Below are 20117 nucleotides of genomic sequence, written 5' to 3' on the forward strand. Positions count from 1 at the left end.
AAATCAAGACAGGGTGAGAGAGCATGGAGAGAGAAAGCGAAGAAAATCAATATACATTAATTTACTCAAGGACAGGTTGAGTGTGGTGATGAACAGTGCAACAGATATTTATAGACAGCTACGACAGGGATGATAAATATTTGGAGGCAGTGGTTCACAATTTGGCAGTTTTATTGCAAACAACAGGCAACATTTACATGGAAAACAATCTGCTCTCTACGTTTTCTCCTCCTCACTTCTCTCTCTCTCTCTCTCTCTCTCTCTCTCTCTCGCTCTTTCTCCGTATGCCTCTTCTCAGTCGCCCCTCACTCAATCTGTCACACTTCGCTCCCCCTCTCCTCGCTCTTCTTTTTCTGCTCTCTGCTTCCCTCAATGTCTCTCTCTCTCCTCTCATTCTCTCTCTCTCTGTCCTTTTCCTTCTCTCCTCTCTTTCTTCATCCCTCCCTCCTCCTGTCTCTGATCCTCTGCCTCTCTCCTTTCTTCTCCCAGCCCCTCTTCATCGCTCCGAGGCGTCGCCTCTCTCCGGTTCAGTGGTGGTGGTGCGGTCAGCCTGCTGTCACTGGAGAATGCATCGCAGCCACGAGGAGTTGGCCACCCCCTCCGTGTCAGGAGCATCCTGGGGCGTGGAGTCCTCTTCACTGTAGTCTAAAACACAGAGCGAGACAGACAGAGAGAGACCGATAGAGAGAGAGAAAGAGAAAAAAAAGAGAGAGAGAGAGATAGTGATGGTTCCTCTTAGTCCTTTTCTGAGCCATCTACCCACATGCTAAACCCAATGCAAACACATTCACACAATTATAATCAGGCATCCGAACAATTATGTGTATTGAGGGCAACTTGATAGAGATTATAATTACGCTCATTACTGTTCTGTGCTCTGCACTGGCTTTATATGTAATTAACCCAGTAGGGGGGGAGTATGTAAGGTAATCCATCCCTACAGTCTCTTACCATCACTGTCCCCGTCCACTTCCCCATCGGAGTCCTCTTCAGATTCCATCAGAGAACTGTCCAATCGGATGTCCCGCTTCACTGCAACGTCTCCCCTGCAAGATGCGCCAGACCGTTGACACACAACCATGGCCATTCATCAAAGGCCAGGACATAAAGATCATGGGAAATGTGTGCCTGTGTGTGCGTGTATGTGTGTGTGTGTGTGTGTGTGTGTGTGTGTGTGTGTGTGTGTGTGTGTGTGTATGTGTGTGTGTGTGTGTGTGTGTGTGTATGTATGTGTGTGTGTGTGTAAGTGTGTGTGTGTGTGTGTGTGTGTAAGTGTGTGTGTGTGTGTGTGTGTGTGTGTGTGTGTGTGTGTGTGTGTGTGTGTGTGTCGCACTGTAGCTGTATCAGTAGGTCTGTGCTTTGATTGTCAGCCTGAAATATTAATGCTCATAATGATGCAATCTACGGTACACAACTCCATGAGAGAAGACAACCACGGAGAACACACACACACCCACACACACACATACACACATACACACACACACACACACACACACACACACACACACACACAACACTCAACGAAAAATCAACAGACCCAACCCTTTTCTCATCATTCATTCTGAGCGTCTCATTAAGTAGTACAAGCTACGAAGGCGGTTAATTCACAAATCTGTCATAGAAAAGGTTAAACTGATGCGATCATTGATTTGTTAGAGCGGCACGGAGCAAAGAGGGGCAGGCAACACCGTGCTCTTTAAATATGGAACACGCAGTGCTGGGAACTTACTTCTGCTTCGTCTTGGATGGGAGCTGCTCCCACACCGTCAGCTCCCGACCGCCAGTCACCCAGCGGTGGTCTCCGCTTGAGGTGCACCACGTCGAAAAGCAAAGGATTCTGGGTGCCTCAGGTGAGATAAGAGAAACAAGGTACCTGCAATGGGGAAGAGTGAACACTGAGAGAGAGAGAGAGACAGAGCGAGAGAGAAAGAGAAAGAGAGAGAGACACTAAGTGGATTAGGACAGTTGTGACCTGATAAGGTTAGATTAAAATGTCAAAGACCATTTGAAGCCTAACTCACAGTTCAACGTGCTCTCTCCAGTGGCAAGATCAAAACAGGAGCCAATCAGAAGGCCAGGTATCTGATTGATGCAGTCCGTCACCCCGGCCGTGCTGCTGTGATTGGTCAATCTGGACACTGTGCCTGTGGGGGGTAACGAGATAGATTAGATACACAGGGCAGATGACAGAAAAACCGCGTCGGCACTTTCATTTAGCCAAGGGCAGTTACTGCAGCTTAGGTAATAGCGGCAGCAGTGATTGCGCTGGTGTAAAAGGTGATTTTCCTGGGGCAGTGCTAGTATGTCACCACTGGCCACCTCAGGCTGCCGAGGAAGTGAATGTGCTTCTCTCAGTTGCGGACAGTCTCATGGGACAGATCCAGTCCAAAAAGGGTCACTGCATGTGACAGCAACAAATGGTGGATGGCTCTGTGAGCGTTGGAATTCAGTAAGACAATGCCTAAGGGAGTGAGACAGCTGCTAAGATTGTAACAATTTTGTTGGTGTAGTTACCTCCGCCAAGGAGGTTGTTTTCAGTGTGGTTTGTTTGTCTGTCTGTCTGTCTGTAAGCAGGATTACGAAAAAACTCCTCGATTTTCATGAAACTTGGTGGAAGGGTGTAGCATAGACCCAAGGAAGAACCCACTACCCATCCAAATCCATGAATTTAGTTTCCTGTAGTTCACATTGCGAGATACACTATTTGGTCTTGGCGGAGGTCTGCGCTCTCCAAATCTAACTGTATTTATGGTTATATCAACATTAACAATGATTTTATTGTCATCCACATCTGAGAGTCCAATTTACCTGTTCATAACATTAATGACTTTGTAATTACTTATAATTACATATTTATAATGTAATGTAGTTATAATTTAACTTTCAGGCTTAAATAGCAACTTTAAGATATTTTAAGTCACCTGATCAGCTAGACACAACACGTCACACATGAGATTTACATGAGGCGGGCTGACCTTTGACACCCGAGCCTGTCAGCCACACGCTGTGCACATGCCTAGGCTTTCTATTCAAAAGATTTCAGTGCAGCGGAAATAAACTGGCTGATGGCCACGCATGGTAGGTTATGCAGTGGGGTGTGTCTAACTCACCCGTTCTCCAGTTCAGGACCCTCACGCTGGCTTTGCCGCTGGCCATGAAGACACGGTCGCCACGGGGACTGAGTGCCAGATGGCCGCGGTGTGACCCCCCGCGACCTGCCTGAGTGCCGCCGCACCCCGTCACCGAGGGTCCCCACTGTTGGAGCCGCTGCAGGGGGTTCCTGTGCGAAGGATGCACCTCCCACACACACAGGCTGCCGTCTGCGGAGCCGCTGAACACCAGGGGACCCTGAGACTGTGGAGGACCGGCCGAGCAGGGAGAAGAAAAGTTGTTATCTGGATGGTGACATTTTGTGCCACTGTAACAGAGTATCAAACTCCACTAGAGAAGTTACACTGCAGCCTGGGTGGGGCAATACCAAATGGCTCTCACCTAGAAAATTGCACACTTGGTTTTGTTTTTTTTCAATTCCAATGCCAATCGCAAATTCAATATCTCTCTTTTCGCCCCAAATTGAACTGAAGTGAACCATTAGGACAGAATGAGGTGGTTCAATACTTGGCTGCCAGAGAAGTTTCCTTGGAGACAAGAGGAGAAGGTCCTTCAAGACAAGTGAGCGAGAAATGCTGGCAGTTGCTACGTTGTTCTCCCACCTGTAGTGCGGTGACTGCCTCTTCGTGAGCGTTGACTGATTGACAGTTCTCCATGGACTGCCAGCTCCATGCCTGAACCTTGCCTGCATCTAGGAGGGGAGGATGATGCTAACGTTAGCTGACAGCTGGGGCAGGAATTAGCACACACACACACACACACACACACACATTAGCACACACCTGAGCAGTGTAGCTCTGACTGTCACTTCCCATCATGCCCTGCTACAGGTTTGGCCTGCATTTTTTCCCCCCAGTGGCACTTTCACAGACAAACACACACATACACTCATAAACACACACACACACACACACACACACACACACACACACCACTGCTGCCAGGATGCAGGCATTCTGTCTTGCATTCTCTCCACTGCCACTGCAATCAGAATGTGTTAACATTCCATGTAACAAGTGCTTCCTCTCTACAACAACACTGCACACCTTTTCACCAACTCTCCGTGATGCCACCCTCTCTAATAAAGTAATACAATTATGAAAGCTCACATTCTTTATCGTTCTCTCTCTCATACATATGCTCATGCACACACACACACACACACACACACACACACACACACACACACACACACACACACACACACACACACACACACACACACACACACACACACACACACACACACACACACACACACACACACACACACACACACACACACAGTCTGTCTCACCTGATCCGGTGATGATATATCCATGTCCCTCAGGAATGAAGCAGAGGGCTGTCACTGCGTTGAAGGTGTAGATGGATTTGACACATTGCCCTAAAGACAGTACACAGCAGGGGCACACAGGTTAGACTGGCCATTTCCCCACAGTTCCCTTGGCACAGGGCCAGGAATGTGTTCTCTGTGTGGCGCCCGTGGAGCTGTCAGAGCAGCGGCTCAATCTGGGTCACATTCAGACACCTCGTTTTGGGAGACTTGATCCACTGCCAACGAGTGTAATATTTCAGGCTGGTGTTTGTTTTATGTGTTTGCGTTTTTGCTTGTTTGTTTTCTTGTTTGTGCCACTGCTGGCCTTCAGGAGATAAATCTCAGCTCCCTTTCTTGTTGTTGGTTTGAGGAGAGAGGGATTTGTGCGGCACATCATACCTGAGCTCAACACCCAGATTCTCACACAGCAGTCACCGGCGCCACTGAGGATAAATCTCTCCTTTTCACTGAGATCCAGGAACCGTGCTGGGTTGAAGATAGACAGGCAGCGAGAGGGGAGGGGAGGGGAGGAAAAAAGTCGAGAGGAAGGAAGAAGAGGGGAAGACATGAGAAGTGGGCAGAGGAGAGGTCTGGCAGCAGCGGAAAAGGCTGAACAAATTAGAGTGAGGTTCGTATGTACACGACAGACATGAGAATGGAGTAGAAAAAAAGGGAGCTAAGTGGTGACCACTGTGTTCAGATGTGCCCATGAGGGCTAACTCAGTCAAGAGGCTCTGACTGTTTACTGTCATGAGGCACTAGGTGTGTTAATGAACCCTCACAGGTAAGTGCTTCATGCATGAATGCTTTGACTGTCTGTTGAATGGTTTGGTAAAAACAATGTGAAAGCACTGAAATAACGTGTAATAAAAGAATACCCATTTTCCTGCAGTACTCTGGAGGAGGGGCACAGAGAGCGGTGACCCCACCAGTGTGCCCCCCTAGATTGCGCTGCTCTGTTGCCGTGGGAACATGCCACACTTTCACTGTTGTATCGCGGCTTGAAGAGAAACAGAGAGCAGGAGGGTGAGCAATAACATGTGGGGGTGGAAATGGACAGACAAGAGAAGGACCAGAGGGAAAAGAAAGAGAGAAAATATTGAGAACAATAAGGTGATGGGAGATTAACAAACTTTTTTTACAATATTACTGTCAGGTAGAAAAATACAGAAAACTGAGGGTGAGGAAATCAGCATCTCTTTTCATTTGGAGTACCTGCCAGAGATCACAAGGTTGTCCACGGCTACCACGCAAGTGATTATGTCACTGTGACCCTCGAGAGTTCGTAGCCGAAATTTTGTCGCTTCCCAAGATGCTTTAAGGGATGAAAATTCCGATTCTGAAACATGAGAATGACACGTTGAAATGAACATGGAGGGCTTTGAGGTTGTCTCTCTGAACTCACAAGTGCTGGAATAATCCCAATTTAACGCATGCAAATTAGATTCAAAACTGGCCTATGGGCAGATTATAGTGGGTCCTCTTCAAAGTGAATGATATCAGTAGAAGCAGATGGTTTGCGTTTCTTAGGTTCTATTGTACATGCTTAACATGAGACCTTGTTGTTGCCGGCTGCTGGTTTCTGTTGAGGCTGGAATATCCGGTGAAGCTGGTTCTTCTTCTGACTCCTCCTCTGCCTGTCCTCTCCCTGTCTCTGGGGCTGCTGCTCTGGGCATTTTAGGAGCTGGTGACTGGGCAGGGGGAACCTCAGGACTGTCCACCCTTAAACCAAGAAATGCCAACAAAAAAAAGGTTTCATATGAACCTTAATGAATCTTAAAGAGGAGATTGCAAGCATGTACATAGAGATGAGATTCTGCAGCCTTACATGATTACATCTATTTTACAAAATGTCTCTTTTATATATAACAAAACACATGTTTGTAAACAGCCTCTCTAACACATAAACAGCAAATATTTGTGTTACTGCTTCTGCAGAGTGCTTTGGATTCACTGGGAATGTAATATTTTTCAAGTGTGACTCTTTGATCGATACTGGCGAGACGTGAATGAAGAAGGCCTGGAGGTGGATTATGTTTGCTGTTCTGGAGAGTTATGCCTCCCCTCCAAACAAGCCTCGGCGGATAACTCTTACACTTGTCTCTTCATCTTCTCACTTTCGTCTCCCACAATGCTTTGGGTTTGCTGGGGGCCAGAAAGTTGCAGCAGCAGCTCAGCCAATCTGGCGCGAAGCTCCACCTTTTTTGAGACCTGTGAGAAAGGGATGGTCAGACAGAGGGTATTCCACAATCTACGCATCTCCACCACGTGCACACAAACATAATAATAAACAGAGATGTGCACAGTGTGGTGGATACAGAGATGGTTGTAGTGGAGGTGGGGGGGAAATCATGACAGTGTAGTATCACAGTAGTCTTAGGCGCAATACTGATAGACCGGCGCCAAGTATTGTGATATTTATTTATTTAATGATTTTGGTCGACACATCTACTCTGATAACATTGCTTCTGAAGTCCACAATATGGCGCAAGACCTCGTTCTTCTCTTGCGGAAATTGGAAAGGAAATCACAGTCTGGAACAAAATGACTGCTTAAAAGGCTGCAGAGACTCCTAGTACACAAACACAATGGGAGAAATAAATCGCAATGTATTACAGGACAAAATCACAATACATGTTGTATCCTAAAATGTAGAGAATATATTGTATCGTGGCCCAAATATTGTGATAGTATTGGGAATGTGGGAATTCCCACCCCTATTGTAAAGTGTTTTACGTCCCTGACTAAAATCTGATCACCTTTTAGAAAGAACCGCCATTCTAGTCACCGTTCTCACACTCTTTTCCACAATACAAACAGAGCACTATTTCCATACACTTAAAGGCATAGTATGTAAGATTTTGTGTCATCTAGTGGTGAGGCTGCAGATTGCAATACCTCTCCTTCTCCAAGCGTGTGGGAGAGGATACGGTGGTCATCAGGTGCCATAAACAATGGTAAAGGCCCTCTCTAGTGCCAATGTTTTGGTTTGTCCATTCTGGGCTGCTGCAGAAACAGGGTGGCGCAACCATAAACAATAAAAGGCTGCAACTTGGCGAACTCCGTGCAGGACCCTAAAGAGGACCCGCTCCCAATGTAGGTACAAAGGCCTCGTAACTGATCTTACTAAAACACAAATAATACGATTAATATTTACAAATGATTATACCCTAATGAAAACATAATTATGAACACTATATTCCAATTAGATTAGATAATAGATTATCCTAAATCATCTATACAGCACCTTTAAGTGCCTCCTGAGGGATATTCCGAATAATTATTTTCATTTATTTCCTTTAGTTTCATTTCCTTTGTTTACAGGTTTCTATGCAGTAAGCTATAATTTGGCCATGTTGATTATGACAGACTGAAGAAGGGGCATAAGTAGCAGCATAAACACTGTGAGTCTAACAAGGCAACATGGTAAAAGCAGTAGGCTTTCCCAGGGGAAATATGTTGCTGCCTTTGCTCTCCATATTTTTTATAAAGTTATTGAGTGGGCTGCCTATCGGGGATTAACCTAAATACTGGGAGATCATTGGCAGATCAAGCGAACCAATGGCAATATTGTAGACTACAGAAGGGGGTACTCTGCCCTATCAACAACACGGTTAAATAAACCTTTAAGTAGCCTACACCTATAGATTTCATATATTTTGGGAACGAACATTGGATAGTGAAAGTGAATACTTTGACGTTGCTCTGAGCAAGAGCACAATAACATCATTGACAATTCGTGTGATAAATGCTGTACATTGAGATCAACGGTGTCCTAGAGGGATAATTTCAGCTGCATCGCCACAAACGACTGCGCCCTAGGGAAATCTGCGTTGAGCCGAGAAAGACATTACGATGAGTTAAGGGCCAGCTAATATCAATACAAAAGCATCGAGTTTGTGTACCTTAACTCTCTCCTCTGTTGTTAGAGAAGCCTTGATCTCCAGATTCTCAATCTGCCTCAACTTCTTGTGCAGTTTCCTCACCTCCCCCATTTATTTCGGTTTATACTTACCCTTCCACTAAAATTAACTTCTATTCAAAGTTCCCCTTTTGGTAAGAACAGACAAAGTTTATCTACAATAGTTTTCACATGTGCATACAGAATGTACAACAACAACGACGACATCTGCGACGATTAATCATCGGTCCTTTCTGGGACTTCACAGACGACGTGTCGTAGCTTCTCACAACACGACCTTACTTGCCGGAAATATAAGGCGTTGAATTGACCTCACTTAAAGGAAATAAGAGTAACCTAGCCAATGAGTAGTTCTGTAGTTATAAAATTGCTATTCTCTGGCGTCACCGAGTGGAGTTACTGAGAGAAAAAACACAGCATGACTTAAAAGCTAATGTATGTTCTGTTTCTGTGATTAATATGATATTTAGATGTATTAATGTAACTTATTGAAACATCAGATTTTTATTCCTAAACGGTAAGGGCTATCATTAGGCTTGTGGGTGATCCCAGGAATAATAAACAGTGGGGTGTATTTATTTCCAAAATAACACAGATTTTGACATTACATGTAGGCCTAAGCCTATTGTCCTTATCTGGCGTATCTGTATGCGTATCTGTATGCGTATTTAATTTGCCCTTGATCTACAAACGTCCTAACCGAACAGAAAATTAAAACTATTTATTTATTCCACGAATAATATTTGCACAATGTAACGTGTAATGTCACTTTTATTCATAATGATTTCCGGGGATACAAATAATGGCTTTCTTGATAAATTCTTTCCAAATTCAGTGGCCGATTTAGACCTCACTTGTCGGAAATGACATCAAGAAAAGCGCACGGCCGCTCTGCCTCTCGACCTTATTCGAGGGAAGTGTGTCGTAGACAGGTCGGGTAGCTCCGTACAAGAAAAGAAAAAAATAGAAAAAAATCAGAGGAGAAAAACTCGTTGGAATTTTAGATTTGGGAGAATTTGGACGAAGTTTCCTAACTGTCCCGACCCGAGGAATCCCCGGGGAGGGAACGAGCGTCTTCAGTATCGGTAATAATGTCTAATTTTCCACTTAATACTTATTTTTTTCTGTTTAATTTGTGCTGCAAACACCAGCCGTCTCTTCTCTCTGTCTCGTCTGCCGGAAGTCTGCGTGTGGCTGCTTCGCGCAGCATTGGGCTTTCGGCGTCGACAGTTTTTTTCCCCCGCTTGCTCGGTTTTTTTCATCCTCCGAGGTTTTTTTTCCTTTTTTTATTTTCACAGAGACGATGAGTGGTAGAGAGGCTGACCCGCAGTATTGTTCATATGCTATTGGTTTTTATGTCATAACAATCGGCCTGAATTTTTGGATGCTAGCTAACGTTGTACAAATGAAATATTTAGCTAGCTAGCTACGTGTAATCTACAAGATTCGCGATTATTGTCTCAACGTTTCTACTTTCATATTATTTGTAAATTTAACGAACCGATTCCCAATACTTTGACAGCTGGAGTAACATTACACGAACAAACAAAACAATTCTTGCATCCAGAGTATGTATTTTTACACTATGCTCAAGCTGGCTATATAATAGTACATTGGCTAACACTTTATGACACAGCTGTAACATGAACGGTATGCATTCATATTTTACCAGTCATGAAATTGGTTAGGTAGCTAACATAGCTTGCTAACTAACTTTTAGTTATGAAATAACTTGGGCGTGTATTGATATTAACTATTTGTTGTTGTGAATCAGCTAATGTTACCTCAGGGTATTTCAAGGCATCAGATCCATTTTGCAAGCCACACCAATGATGTGGTTGGTTGCAGCTGTTGTCACATCATTTGAAAGGGTTGCAAGTTTTCTTTTCTAGTATATGTTTATCTCATAAATACACACTAATACATTTTTGGCCAGCATTCCAAATCTGTAGAATCGCCTGTGTTCAATAATCTCTGTCACATGACTCGTAACCACTCCTAGAGTTGGTTAATATTCGAAGTACTCCACCCAACACACACCCCAAGTCGACACCTGCGAATTTTACAACAAGCAATTACTATTGACATCAACCCTAACCCTATACTTCATCAATATACTGTTATAATATCTGTTCTCCTAGTCTTCTTTCCACTGCAATCAGTTTTTTTGTTTTAACTTGTTGTATTCTACATACATACCACAACATCTTTACAGTGCAGTAGAGAGAGAGAGAGAGAGAGAGTAACGCTACTGTACTCAGCCTTTACACGAAGGCCTTGCAGTGTAATGTCATGAATGATCAGAAACTTTCCAAACTTTGTACGTGTGTATATTTATGGTTCTGTGATTGGCTGTGTTGTCTATAATTTTCAGGAATGATGGATGAGTCTCATTTTAACTCCTCCTACTTCTGGTCTCATGTCCCTACTGTACAAGGACAGGTAAGGGCATGGAACACACTGCCGTACCAAAATCATGCCGTATCAAAGTCATGAAACACACCTGCTGCGTCATCATTTTAGACTGTGATTTAGAGTTTATTAATGTGTTGTTCAGTGTTTTGTAAAATGAGCTTCACGACTGAATAAAGGTGACTTGACTTTTACCATTTTAAAAATGCAGAGGAGGAGTAGGAGAGTAAAGACTGGAACCCAAACCCTTTTGAGATTAGGAACATTGGATAACCGTTAGAAAATCATTCTAACTAGGGGTGGGGAAAATATCCATTCAGATAAATATAATAATTTGCAGAGCATCGTATCCTTTTACAGCAGTTGCTACATATTGAGGCTTTCTCTTCAATAATTATATTGTTAATGTGAATTGAATGAAATGATTGACAGGCTACCAGCATAACCAATTAGTTGCGATCACTGTGCAGCACTGAGAAGTTATTTATTTTGTGAATTTGCATTTGACTATTTTAGATAGTATGGCTTTACATCTTTGAAGCAACCAAATTTTCTATTGAAATGCCAGTGTAGCACAGAAATATAAAAGTTTTAAAGGATCATGATCTTGCCAAATTGTGATCGAAGACTCATGAATAAATCAAATCAGGAGGTCGTCGGTGATTCCCACCCCTAGTAATAACATGCCAGATTCTTACCCGAGTGTCTGTGTCCCTCAGATTGAAAATGCCATGTTTCTGAACAAGATGAAGGAGCAGCTCGGACCGGATAAGAACAGTCCGTTCGGTCACTCGGGCCATCACTACCCCGCCGCTGTGCTCACCGTCCCCGGTTCAGTTGCCATGGACGCAGTGGCGGGTGGGCGGGTACCCAAGCAAGAGGTTGGGGGAGGGGGGTCATCTCACCTGCACCCACCTCACACCTCCCAGAACATCACCGTGGTGCCTGTGCCCTCCTCAGGCATCATGACTGCAGGTGTGTGTGTGTGTGTGTGTGTGTGTGTCTGTGTCTGTGGGATGACTTTGTTCAGATCAGAGTGTTTCACTAGTCTGCCCATCGGAATGCTTGATTTAGAGTGCTGATAATATGCATGTTTGGCCTGGTAGCTGGCCATGGTCCTGGGATGCCTATAGTGGAGAATGCGTGTGTGCGATGTCCGCTGAGGGGTAATGTGAGCTTAGAGCTACTAGTGAGATGGAGGAGAATGGGGAGGGGTGGGGTGCTTTGAAACTGCTTGCTATTGACAGGAAAGGCTGGTCTAAATCTCCTAGAATGCAGAAGTAGGGTGAGAGACGGCTCATCATTAGGAGATGCCAAATATAGTAGAGGCCTCACCCCAAATTATGTTGACAAGACTGACGTTAACAACACATCAGAAAGACCAAAGGGTTGGTGAAAAATTTAGATATGCTTGACCAGTCCCGCTGTTTCAGTGAGTCTTGGTTCATTGTACGAGTGCTATACTGTACAGAAATGTTGGGCTGTCATGTAGAGAACATCGGTAGCCAAGGCTTTCCTTGTCCTGATTGCTTGGACCACTGGTCTTTCCACCTCTGATACTAGCTGACTCTTCTTGGCTCTCAGAATGGCTATTCTGTTCTTAGAACATGTGTTTCTCCACAAGATGAAATTCTCTTCTATGCCCTCCCGGCAGTATTTTGTCAGTGTTTTCTGGTTCCCTCCCTTCTCATTGTTCCTGGCCTCCACTCCCGGACTAATCTCCGTCTCTCCTCCTCCTCTGCCCACAGCGGGCTTCGTCATCACCACCCCCCAGTGCACGCTCGTCTCCCCGGCCTCCTCCTCGCAGTCCTTCGTCTCTGGCCACCCCACCACCACCATGATCGTGTCTGCCCTCCACCAACCAAACTCGGGTAAGCGACCCAACCACCTGCTTTGGAATGCTCATGTAAATGCAGTGCGGAGCCCACACAACCATCTGTCAATTTGAATTCTCCACTGGGGGCTTAGTTAACCAATTCTCCAACCCTCTGCACGCCCCGCACCATTAGAGTTCAGTCTTCGCTCACTACGGGAGTGATTCAGAGGCAGAATTTACTGTGTGGTGTCGGAATACCCTCGGCGCATTCCATGACAGGCAGTTAATTTACTTAAGCTCTCGTGTAGATGCTCCTCATGTACAAAAGCGTGACCGTTTTTCACTTGGTAGCTTTGCTCCAAGGCAATGGATGCTCTGTGGTTTGAGCTCTAGAGTGCCACTCTAAATACCGAGGTGATGGGTATTGAGTTAAGAAAATGTACAATGCTCAGAGTTAACTGACAACAGTAACATATTTGTGGGTCGTCTAAAACACCCCTTGACTCCCACAGAAAAGAAAGATCTCAGTACAGGCATTGTCATACCGACGCCAGGGAAGCGTGGCAGGAAGAAGAAGTCGGATATGGCACGGATGGGGCCCACAACTTCAGGTCATGTGCTGCCCACAGGAAGTGAGGCGCTGATCTTGGCACACCTGGCAGCTGGTGGACAGGTGTGTTTCTAGGGATCTCCTGTCTTTCCAGATTAGACTACCTTTTGTATATGATTCATATTCATTATGTTTTGCATAACATTGGAAAACAGTATGTAAATGCTTTTTAGAGGAAACGCATCAATAGAAGTGTCAGACCTGTCATTTTGTTCTGCAGCATCACCCATCTGATCCCTACGATCTATCAAATGAGGACGAGGAACATGCGGTGAAGAATGGGACCAAGACGTACAGGTACGGCAACCTGGGAGGGCCAAAGTTCTCTCAGCCCCCCGCACATCCCCATCTAAACTGTGCAGGTGGTCGAATGGCTGCACACCTGCACACCACATGCCTGTATGTGCACAGGTTAGAGTAGGGCAAGAACCAGGGATGTCTAGAAGCTTCTGTGGAGCTCGGCTTCAGCACACTGACACCACTGCATTGCATGGCTGCTGCTGCAGCAGAAGCAGACTCGGGAAGGGGCACAACACGCACTCTCACCTGCTTGCGCTTTTTATAGGGGGCAGAGAGAATGAGTGTGTTCTAGATGTGTGTGTGTGTGTGTGTGTGTGTGTGTGTGTCTGTACGCGCACGCGCACGCTTCTGACCATTGCTGCATGTGTAAGCCTTTCATCTCATGGCCACATGAACAGACCTCCCACTGCGCACACTGGATGAGCACCTGGCCCTCCTCACCACCTCCACCTGTCTGTCTCACTCACTCACTCACTCACTCACTCACTCACTCTTTCTCACGTTCTTCCCCACGCACTTTGTGGTGGCACTGGTGTGATCGTTGCCCCGCTTTTTCTCGGCTGTTCATTTCTCTACAGCATCTGCCATGTTTGTCCTGCTGCCTATGTTTCACAGATCTCACCTCTCCTCCTTTCTCTCTTCTCTGTGCCTTGTCTCCTTTTGTCACCCCCCCCCCCCCTCCCCCCTGACCTTTTCTTCTCTCACCTTCGTTATGTTGCTCACTCATGTGTCCCCCATTCTTATCAATCCTCACTGTGATTTCATCCTGTCTGCTCTCATCTTTTCTTTTCTCCTTTGTCTCATAAATCACCATCTTCTCTGTTTTTTTCCCACTTTGTGTCCTCACTCCCTACTTCAATTTTTCTTCCCCCCTCCCCTCTCCTCTCCCCCCCTCTCCTTCCCCTTCCCCCCCCCCTCTCTCCTTGTTACTTTTCTTTCGCTGTCGCCTTCCTTCACACCCCTCCGTCCCTCCCTCCTGGTCTCTGTGTCTCTCTCGTCCGTAGGTGCCGGATGTGTGCGGTGACCTTCTTCAGTAAGTCAGACATGCAGATCCACGCAAAGTCTCACACAGAGGCCAAACCGCACAAGTGCCCCCACTGCTCCAAATCCTTCGCCAACTCCAGCTACCTGGCCCAGCACATCCGCATCCACAGCGGGGCCAAGCCCTACACCTGCTCCTACTGCCAGAAATCATTCAGGCAGCTCAGCCACTTACAGCAGCACACACGGTACTGCCGGCTGCCCTGAGACGGCCCCGCTCTGGGGGGGAGGGGTCACGTGTGGGTGCGGAATGGAATGGAATGGAGTGGAGGAGAGGGTGGGCGGCTGTGTGTGTGTGTGTGTGTCTGGGGATGGGTGTGTGTGTGTGTGTCTGGGGATGGGTGGATGGATGGGTTGTGTGAGATGGGGTGGAGAGGGAGAGAGTGTAAGGCAGGGTTCCTCAAATCATGGTCCTTGGGCCTCGAACTAGAGGCTATTGAGATTGGTCTCTATTGAATGTAAAGTTGTGATGATGGGCTGATCAGTTCTCTGAATTGGTTAACAAAACGGGGCAAAATTTTCCATCCAAATGTCTGGTTTGAGGACTACTGCTTCAGAGCCGTGGTGTTTTTGTATACTGTTTGGGGTGAGAGAAACTGTGAGCGCGCTGTATGTGTATGTGTGAATGTACAAGGCTATGTGTGAATAAATGCATCCAAAGCAGAGGTAAGATAAGGTGTACTGTGCAGAGAGAAGCAGAGCAAAATATAGGGGAAAGGAGAAGACTGTGTGTCTGGGAGTGACGTGGGTCAGTGGTGATCAGTGATATGCATTTGAATGTGGGCGTCGGTGCATGACCTTCATTTGAGATTCGTCTGAAATGCACTCAAAATCAGATCCAACTTTGGTCTATTAAGCTGATGGCCAGCAAATGAATTGTAGTAAAAAAATCAATTTAGGTACTTTCTGGAAAGACTGATATTGTAAGTTAACCCTCAAGCTATGCACATGTTTCCTTTTAGTTTGATACGTTTCTGGGCATGCGTACTCATCTCTGTGTCCTTCTCTTCCCCCCCCCCCCCCCCCCCCCCCGCCCTCTCTCAGCTATTCCATGTCCTTTTGGGCAAACAATGTGTGTAAACAAACGCCACCCCTGTTATTGGTTTTTAAAGTTGAAATCATTTCGGGTTTTGGTTCCCTGGGTTTGTCTTGCCATATTGTCACAGCGATTTGGGTCTTACTGGTTATCCCTTCACTCCTGTGACAAACATGAGTGGCATCTAGAAATCCCCTTCTGTGGAAGAGGCCCTGGTACCGCTGGAAAGAGGCTTGTCCTTGAGCGTGTGTCTTAGCCAAACATCTGGCCACAGCAGCTGCCAGCTCACTCCCCTCTCCACTCCCCTCACCTCTCCTCTCCTCTCTTCACCTCATTTCATCTCTCCTCTACTCAATTTGTCCTCTCCCTTCCCCCAATCCTCTCTGGCTTATTTACTTCCTGAGGGTTTAGTGATGACCACACACAGTGCTTCAGTATTGTTATTACCAAGTAAGGGGGAAAGAATCCTTGCCAGAGATGAGACAGGAAAAAAACAGAGAGCAGTGCAGACAGAAAAGAGGGAGACAGAAGGAGATGGGGTGGGTGGTGTTGCCATGCCAACCATGCATTGTTGATGGGTTTTTGTCTGCAGCATCTGCACTCCTCATACATGATTCTCAGTGTGATAGAATGGCATCCAGTGACCTGCAATTATGCTGCGTAAACATTGCACAGTGAGGACGATGCAGATGCTTGTGACTTGTGTTTGCTGCCCTCTTGGGTTTTATTTTTGTCATCGCAGTTTCTCATCTGATTAAATGAATAAATCATGATCTCTCTTTCTCTCTCTCTCTCTCTCTCTCTCTGTTCCTCTCCTTCCTCTGTTCTCTCTGAAGAAATCACACCGAGTCCAAGCCCCACAAGTGCCCCCACTGCACCAAGTCGTTTGCCAACACCAGCTACCTGGCCCAGCACATCCGCATCCACACGGGTGTGAAGCCCTACGGCTGCTCTTACTGCCAGAAGACCTTCAGACAGCTCAGCCACTTACAGCAGCACAACAGGTCATTATACGCCAGCCCATCCACCCCCTGCACCCCCTGGTGCAGCCTTCTTTTGATTTCGTCCTCGTCTCATTTGTTGTCTCTGTCTCGGAGATGCTGATCTTCCTCACTATCCTCAACGTGATCCCTCGTCCTCCAGAAATCAGCCTCTCCTTTGCGGTCCGTTCATTATGGGTGATAAATGATTCAGTGGCCGGAGGCTTACTTTGTGTGTGGTGTGTGTGCGTGTGTGTGTGTGTGCGCGTGCGTGTGTGTGTGTGTGTGTGCGCGTGTAGGATCCACACAGGTGACCGGCCGTATAAGTGTGTGCATCCTGGTTGTGAGAAAGCCTTCACCCAGCTCTCTAATCTACAGGTGAGTGTGCCTGGAAAGCCACCCCTCTGCCTTGCTAATTCATTATGGGACCGTTCAGTCGCCCTTTTCAAACCCAGTTGAACATGTTCTGTTGAAACGGTGACTTGGGTGTGTGGGTGTGAATATTTATTTATTTTTTCATGATTGTGCATGCAATGTGTTAGAAACCTCATTACCTCACAAGTATCTCTTCTTGGGCCCTGAATAATACACCTGATGGCTCATCTTCACCAAAACAAACTTCTCTTAAGTGCTTAGAGCTCATCATTCTTATACCATATTCAATTCTTAATGAGCGCCTCTCTCTCTCTCTCTCTCCTCCACTCTTCTCCACTCTCAGTCGCACCGCCGGCAGCATAACAAGGACAAGCCCTACAAGTGCCACAGCTGTAACCGTGGCTACACAGACGCAGCCAGCCTGGAGGTGCACCTGTCCACACACACGGTCAAACACGCCAAACTCTACTCCTGTGGTCTGTGCAACCGCACATACACATCGGTACGCATGGAAGCCCCCATCTACTACTAACAAATTACATTTTTGCTATGCCTATATGCATGTGGTTGTGTGATATTTTGCCTATTGCAAAAGCCTGGAGGGGACATTCGTATAGATGAAGTACAATTTTCAACACGCATTCAATCTCTTCAGACTTTATGGTGCCTTGGTGTTAGCTGAACAATTTGGTTCTGTAGTTATGTGTGCATTGAAGACTGCTTCTGAAACGCTCTCTTGTTCCTCTCTTGTTTTTGCTCTCTCTTGCTCTCCTCTCCTTCCTGCCTTCAGGAGACGTACCTGATGAAACACATGCGCAAACACAACCCAGACCCCCTCACAGCTGCAGCGGTGCTGGTAGCCCAACATGCCCAGTCCGCCGCCAGCCAGAACCAGGGCCAGAACCCCGGCTCTTCCGCAGGGGGAGGAGCCCAGAGCCGGGGCGACCGGAGCGACAGCAGGCAGGGTGGAGGTGGTGGTGGTGGAAGAGGAGGTGCTGGTGGAGGACAAAACCAGGGCCAGTCCCAGGGAGGCCACGGTAACCAAGGGAGCTACTCCCAGGTTGAGGGCGTCCCATGCCCCTTTGACCTGCACCAATATAAGACTGTAGCAGCGGGGGATATACAGTACAAGCCTGTGAGCGTGGCCAGCCTCACAGCTCACAAAGACCTGTGCCTCACGGTGGCCACCTCCACCATCCAGGTGGAGCACCTCAACTCCTAGAGCAAGTGGAAGAGGACTGAGAGAAGGGGAAGGAGCTAGAAAGAGCACTAAAGCACTGGCAGAATGACGAAGGTTTCATTCGGTCTTACAGACAGTGTTTACTGATGCAGATCTTCAAATATGATACCTCTGGGAATGCTGTTAAGTTTCGTCTCTCGTTTTCTTTTCTTTTTTTATAAAGGATTTGACATCTGAGTGGTGAACAGATGGAAGGGCTTTAAAACTTCTCTGACTCCTCCCTAAAGATGGCAAGCAGGCTGCCCTAGTTGTAGTTTTTACAGCTTTAATTCAGATGAAGCTAAATAGAATTCTTGGTTGTAACACAGGCCTCTACGTGCGAGGGCTCTCCAAGACTGGCCCAGGTATCTAGCAAGCAATATTGAAGTGACATCAAGAACAGCCTCAAATATGGACGGAACAGTCTCATGGGAATAGAACGGTCACATATGGAAAACATTGTGTTTTCTCTTTGTTTCTCACGTCACACCTTATGATTTTTCTTGCCGTCTTGCCAGAGGAAGACTTTCTTTTCTGTGACGCTAACGTCATTCAGCCATAGTCCAGTAATCTTGGTGGCTTACTATATCCAATGGGTTTTTCCACTCCATGTGGTCCTAAAAGACTGCTTCTCTAAAGCAGATTAGGTTCAAGGAAAATTTGTATCAAGATTAAATTTGACAAGTGAATCCCAATGCCTTTTAAACATTAAGGACTTTCTCTATGCATCACATTTTAACAAATGAAATCGTGGGAAGAGACAAGGACCATAGAAATAATGACTTAGTACTGGAATGTGGAGAGCGAAGTGTGAATGAAAATATCCAAAAGATCAGAGAAGTTTCTCCCTTTTTGTCTACATTTTATATGCTCAAGGCTTCCTTTTCGATGGCAGAAGCCATATCAGTGCCGATACTCTACTTATGCTCTCTGTGAAAGTAACTTTTCATACTTTACTACAGATGGTGGTCAATTTATATCTACCTTCAGTTTTATTATGGTTATTATTGCATTGCATTTTTGTAAGGTCCCTATTATATATAATGTAAACTATACACTTAAAAGTGTTTTTTTTTTTTTTTTTTTTAGGGATGTATGTATGTTTTTTATTTTTGGGGGGAATGGGGACATTTTCTAAAATATATATATATAAATATATATATACACTTATATGTGTGTGAATGTGTGTGTGTGTGTGTGTGTGTGTGAAGGGAAAGTCATCATGTAATTCATCAGTTTGGAAAAAAAAATCTGGACACTGGCCAAGCAAGTCCCCTGTTAATCCCCTCTAACTCATGAGGTTGGGATGTGATTGGCTGGTTGGTGCTGTGTGTAATGCTCTAGTAGTTGGTTGTCTCTTTTTAAAAACTGTATTCTTATTATCACTGTTATGTTATTGCAAATCGTACCTACTATTATATTGTATTTTATGCACCCAGCATAGTAGAATGATGAACCAGAGTGTTTACCCCTATCAAAACAATAAAATAATTCTCTCTGTAATGCACACCCATATGTTGCTGCTATATGGCTTGCATACTGACCTTTCTTACATTTTGTATTATCTGGCAATGTCAGTGCAGCGTAAACAAACGCATGGAATAAAATCACCGGAACCATAAACAATTGCACCAATGTACACTTTTGGAGGGATAAATCTGCAGTCAAAAATGCATCTTTATCAACAATGATGTTGGAAGGCATTTAAAAATTTAAACAAGTATACTTCGAAAATATAATGCCAACATTTATAGAATGTACAGAACTATTGGGGAAAACACATTTTCATTGCTCCTTGAGAGTTATTGTAGTTCAAGGTCTATAACAGAATTATCTTTATGAAAACAAAACCGGTCATCTGTGCCTATGAAATTGTGGTATTGCGCTTGACTTCATGAATAATAATAATACACTTTATTTGTATAGCACTTTCATGCAAAACAATGCAGCTCAAAGTGCTTAACAGCAAAGAAA

At 45.5% G+C, this 20117-nt stretch overlaps 2 protein-coding genes across 5 annotated transcripts; one reads left to right on the forward strand and one right to left on the reverse strand.

The window, feature by feature from the left end:
- Positions 1-153: 153 nt before the first annotated feature.
- si:ch211-154o6.3 (uncharacterized protein LOC563854 homolog) lies at positions 154-8653 on the reverse strand. The gene is made up of 13 exons (XM_012821597.3): positions 8338-8653; positions 6528-6643; positions 5991-6154; positions 5648-5771; positions 5311-5432; positions 4832-4918; positions 4412-4501; positions 3717-3805; positions 3114-3357; positions 2025-2147; positions 1733-1898; positions 952-1046; positions 154-645 (listed from the first exon to the last, which is right to left on the reverse strand). The coding sequence occupies exons 1-13, from the start codon at positions 8425-8427 to the stop codon at positions 557-559; spliced, it is 1599 nt and encodes a 532-aa protein (XP_012677051.2). The 5' UTR covers positions 8428-8653; the 3' UTR covers positions 154-556.
- A 431-nt stretch (positions 8654-9084) lies between these two features.
- Positions 9085-19650, forward strand: znf384b (zinc finger protein 384 b). 4 transcript variants are annotated; one of them, XM_031576349.2, is made up of 11 exons: positions 9086-10004; positions 10729-10796; positions 11486-11741; positions 12515-12637; positions 13095-13255; positions 13413-13489; positions 14497-14721; positions 16406-16573; positions 16849-16927; positions 17268-17426; positions 17715-19650. In XM_031576349.2, the coding sequence occupies exons 1-11, from the start codon at positions 9998-10000 to the stop codon at positions 18144-18146; spliced, it is 1755 nt and encodes a 584-aa protein (XP_031432209.1). In that variant the 5' UTR covers positions 9086-9997; the 3' UTR covers positions 18147-19650. The 4 variants fall into 4 exon arrangements, with proteins under 4 accessions (XP_031432211.1, XP_031432209.1, XP_031432210.1 ...); XM_031576350.2 differs by having other exon boundaries at positions 9086-9922; XM_012821493.3 differs by having other exon boundaries at positions 9086-9439.
- Positions 19651-20117: the final 467 nt, after the last annotated feature.

Source organism: Clupea harengus, chromosome 11 (genome assembly GCF_900700415.2).
Source record: "Clupea harengus chromosome 11, Ch_v2.0.2, whole genome shotgun sequence".
In the NCBI taxonomy this organism is placed as follows: Eukaryota; Metazoa; Chordata; class Actinopteri; order Clupeiformes; family Clupeidae; genus Clupea; species Clupea harengus.

What these genes read in the sequence shown, in the direction of transcription:
- si:ch211-154o6.3 (XM_012821597.3), bottom strand. Translation starts at nt 8,427, where the DNA reads ATGGGGGAGGTGAGGAAACTGCACAAGAAGTTGAGGCAGATTGAGAAT. An exon ending in ATATATCATCACCGGATCAG is followed by an intron (nt 3,806 to 4,411) that starts GTGAGACAGACT and finishes CTCCCCTCCTAG; the next exon opens with ATGCAGGCAAGGTTCAGGCA. An exon ending in AGTGGACGGGGACAGTGATG is followed by an intron (nt 646 to 951) that starts GTAAGAGACTGT and finishes TCTGTGTTTTAG; the next exon opens with ACTACAGTGAAGAGGACTCC.
- znf384b (XM_031576349.2), top strand. An exon ending in TCCCTACTGTACAAGGACAG is followed by an intron (nt 10,797 to 11,485) that starts GTAAGGGCATGG and finishes TGTGTCCCTCAG; the next exon opens with ATTGAAAATGCCATGTTTCT. An exon ending in CACTTACAGCAGCACACACG is followed by an intron (nt 14,722 to 16,405) that starts GTACTGCCGGCT and finishes TTCTCTCTGAAG; the next exon opens with AAATCACACCGAGTCCAAGC.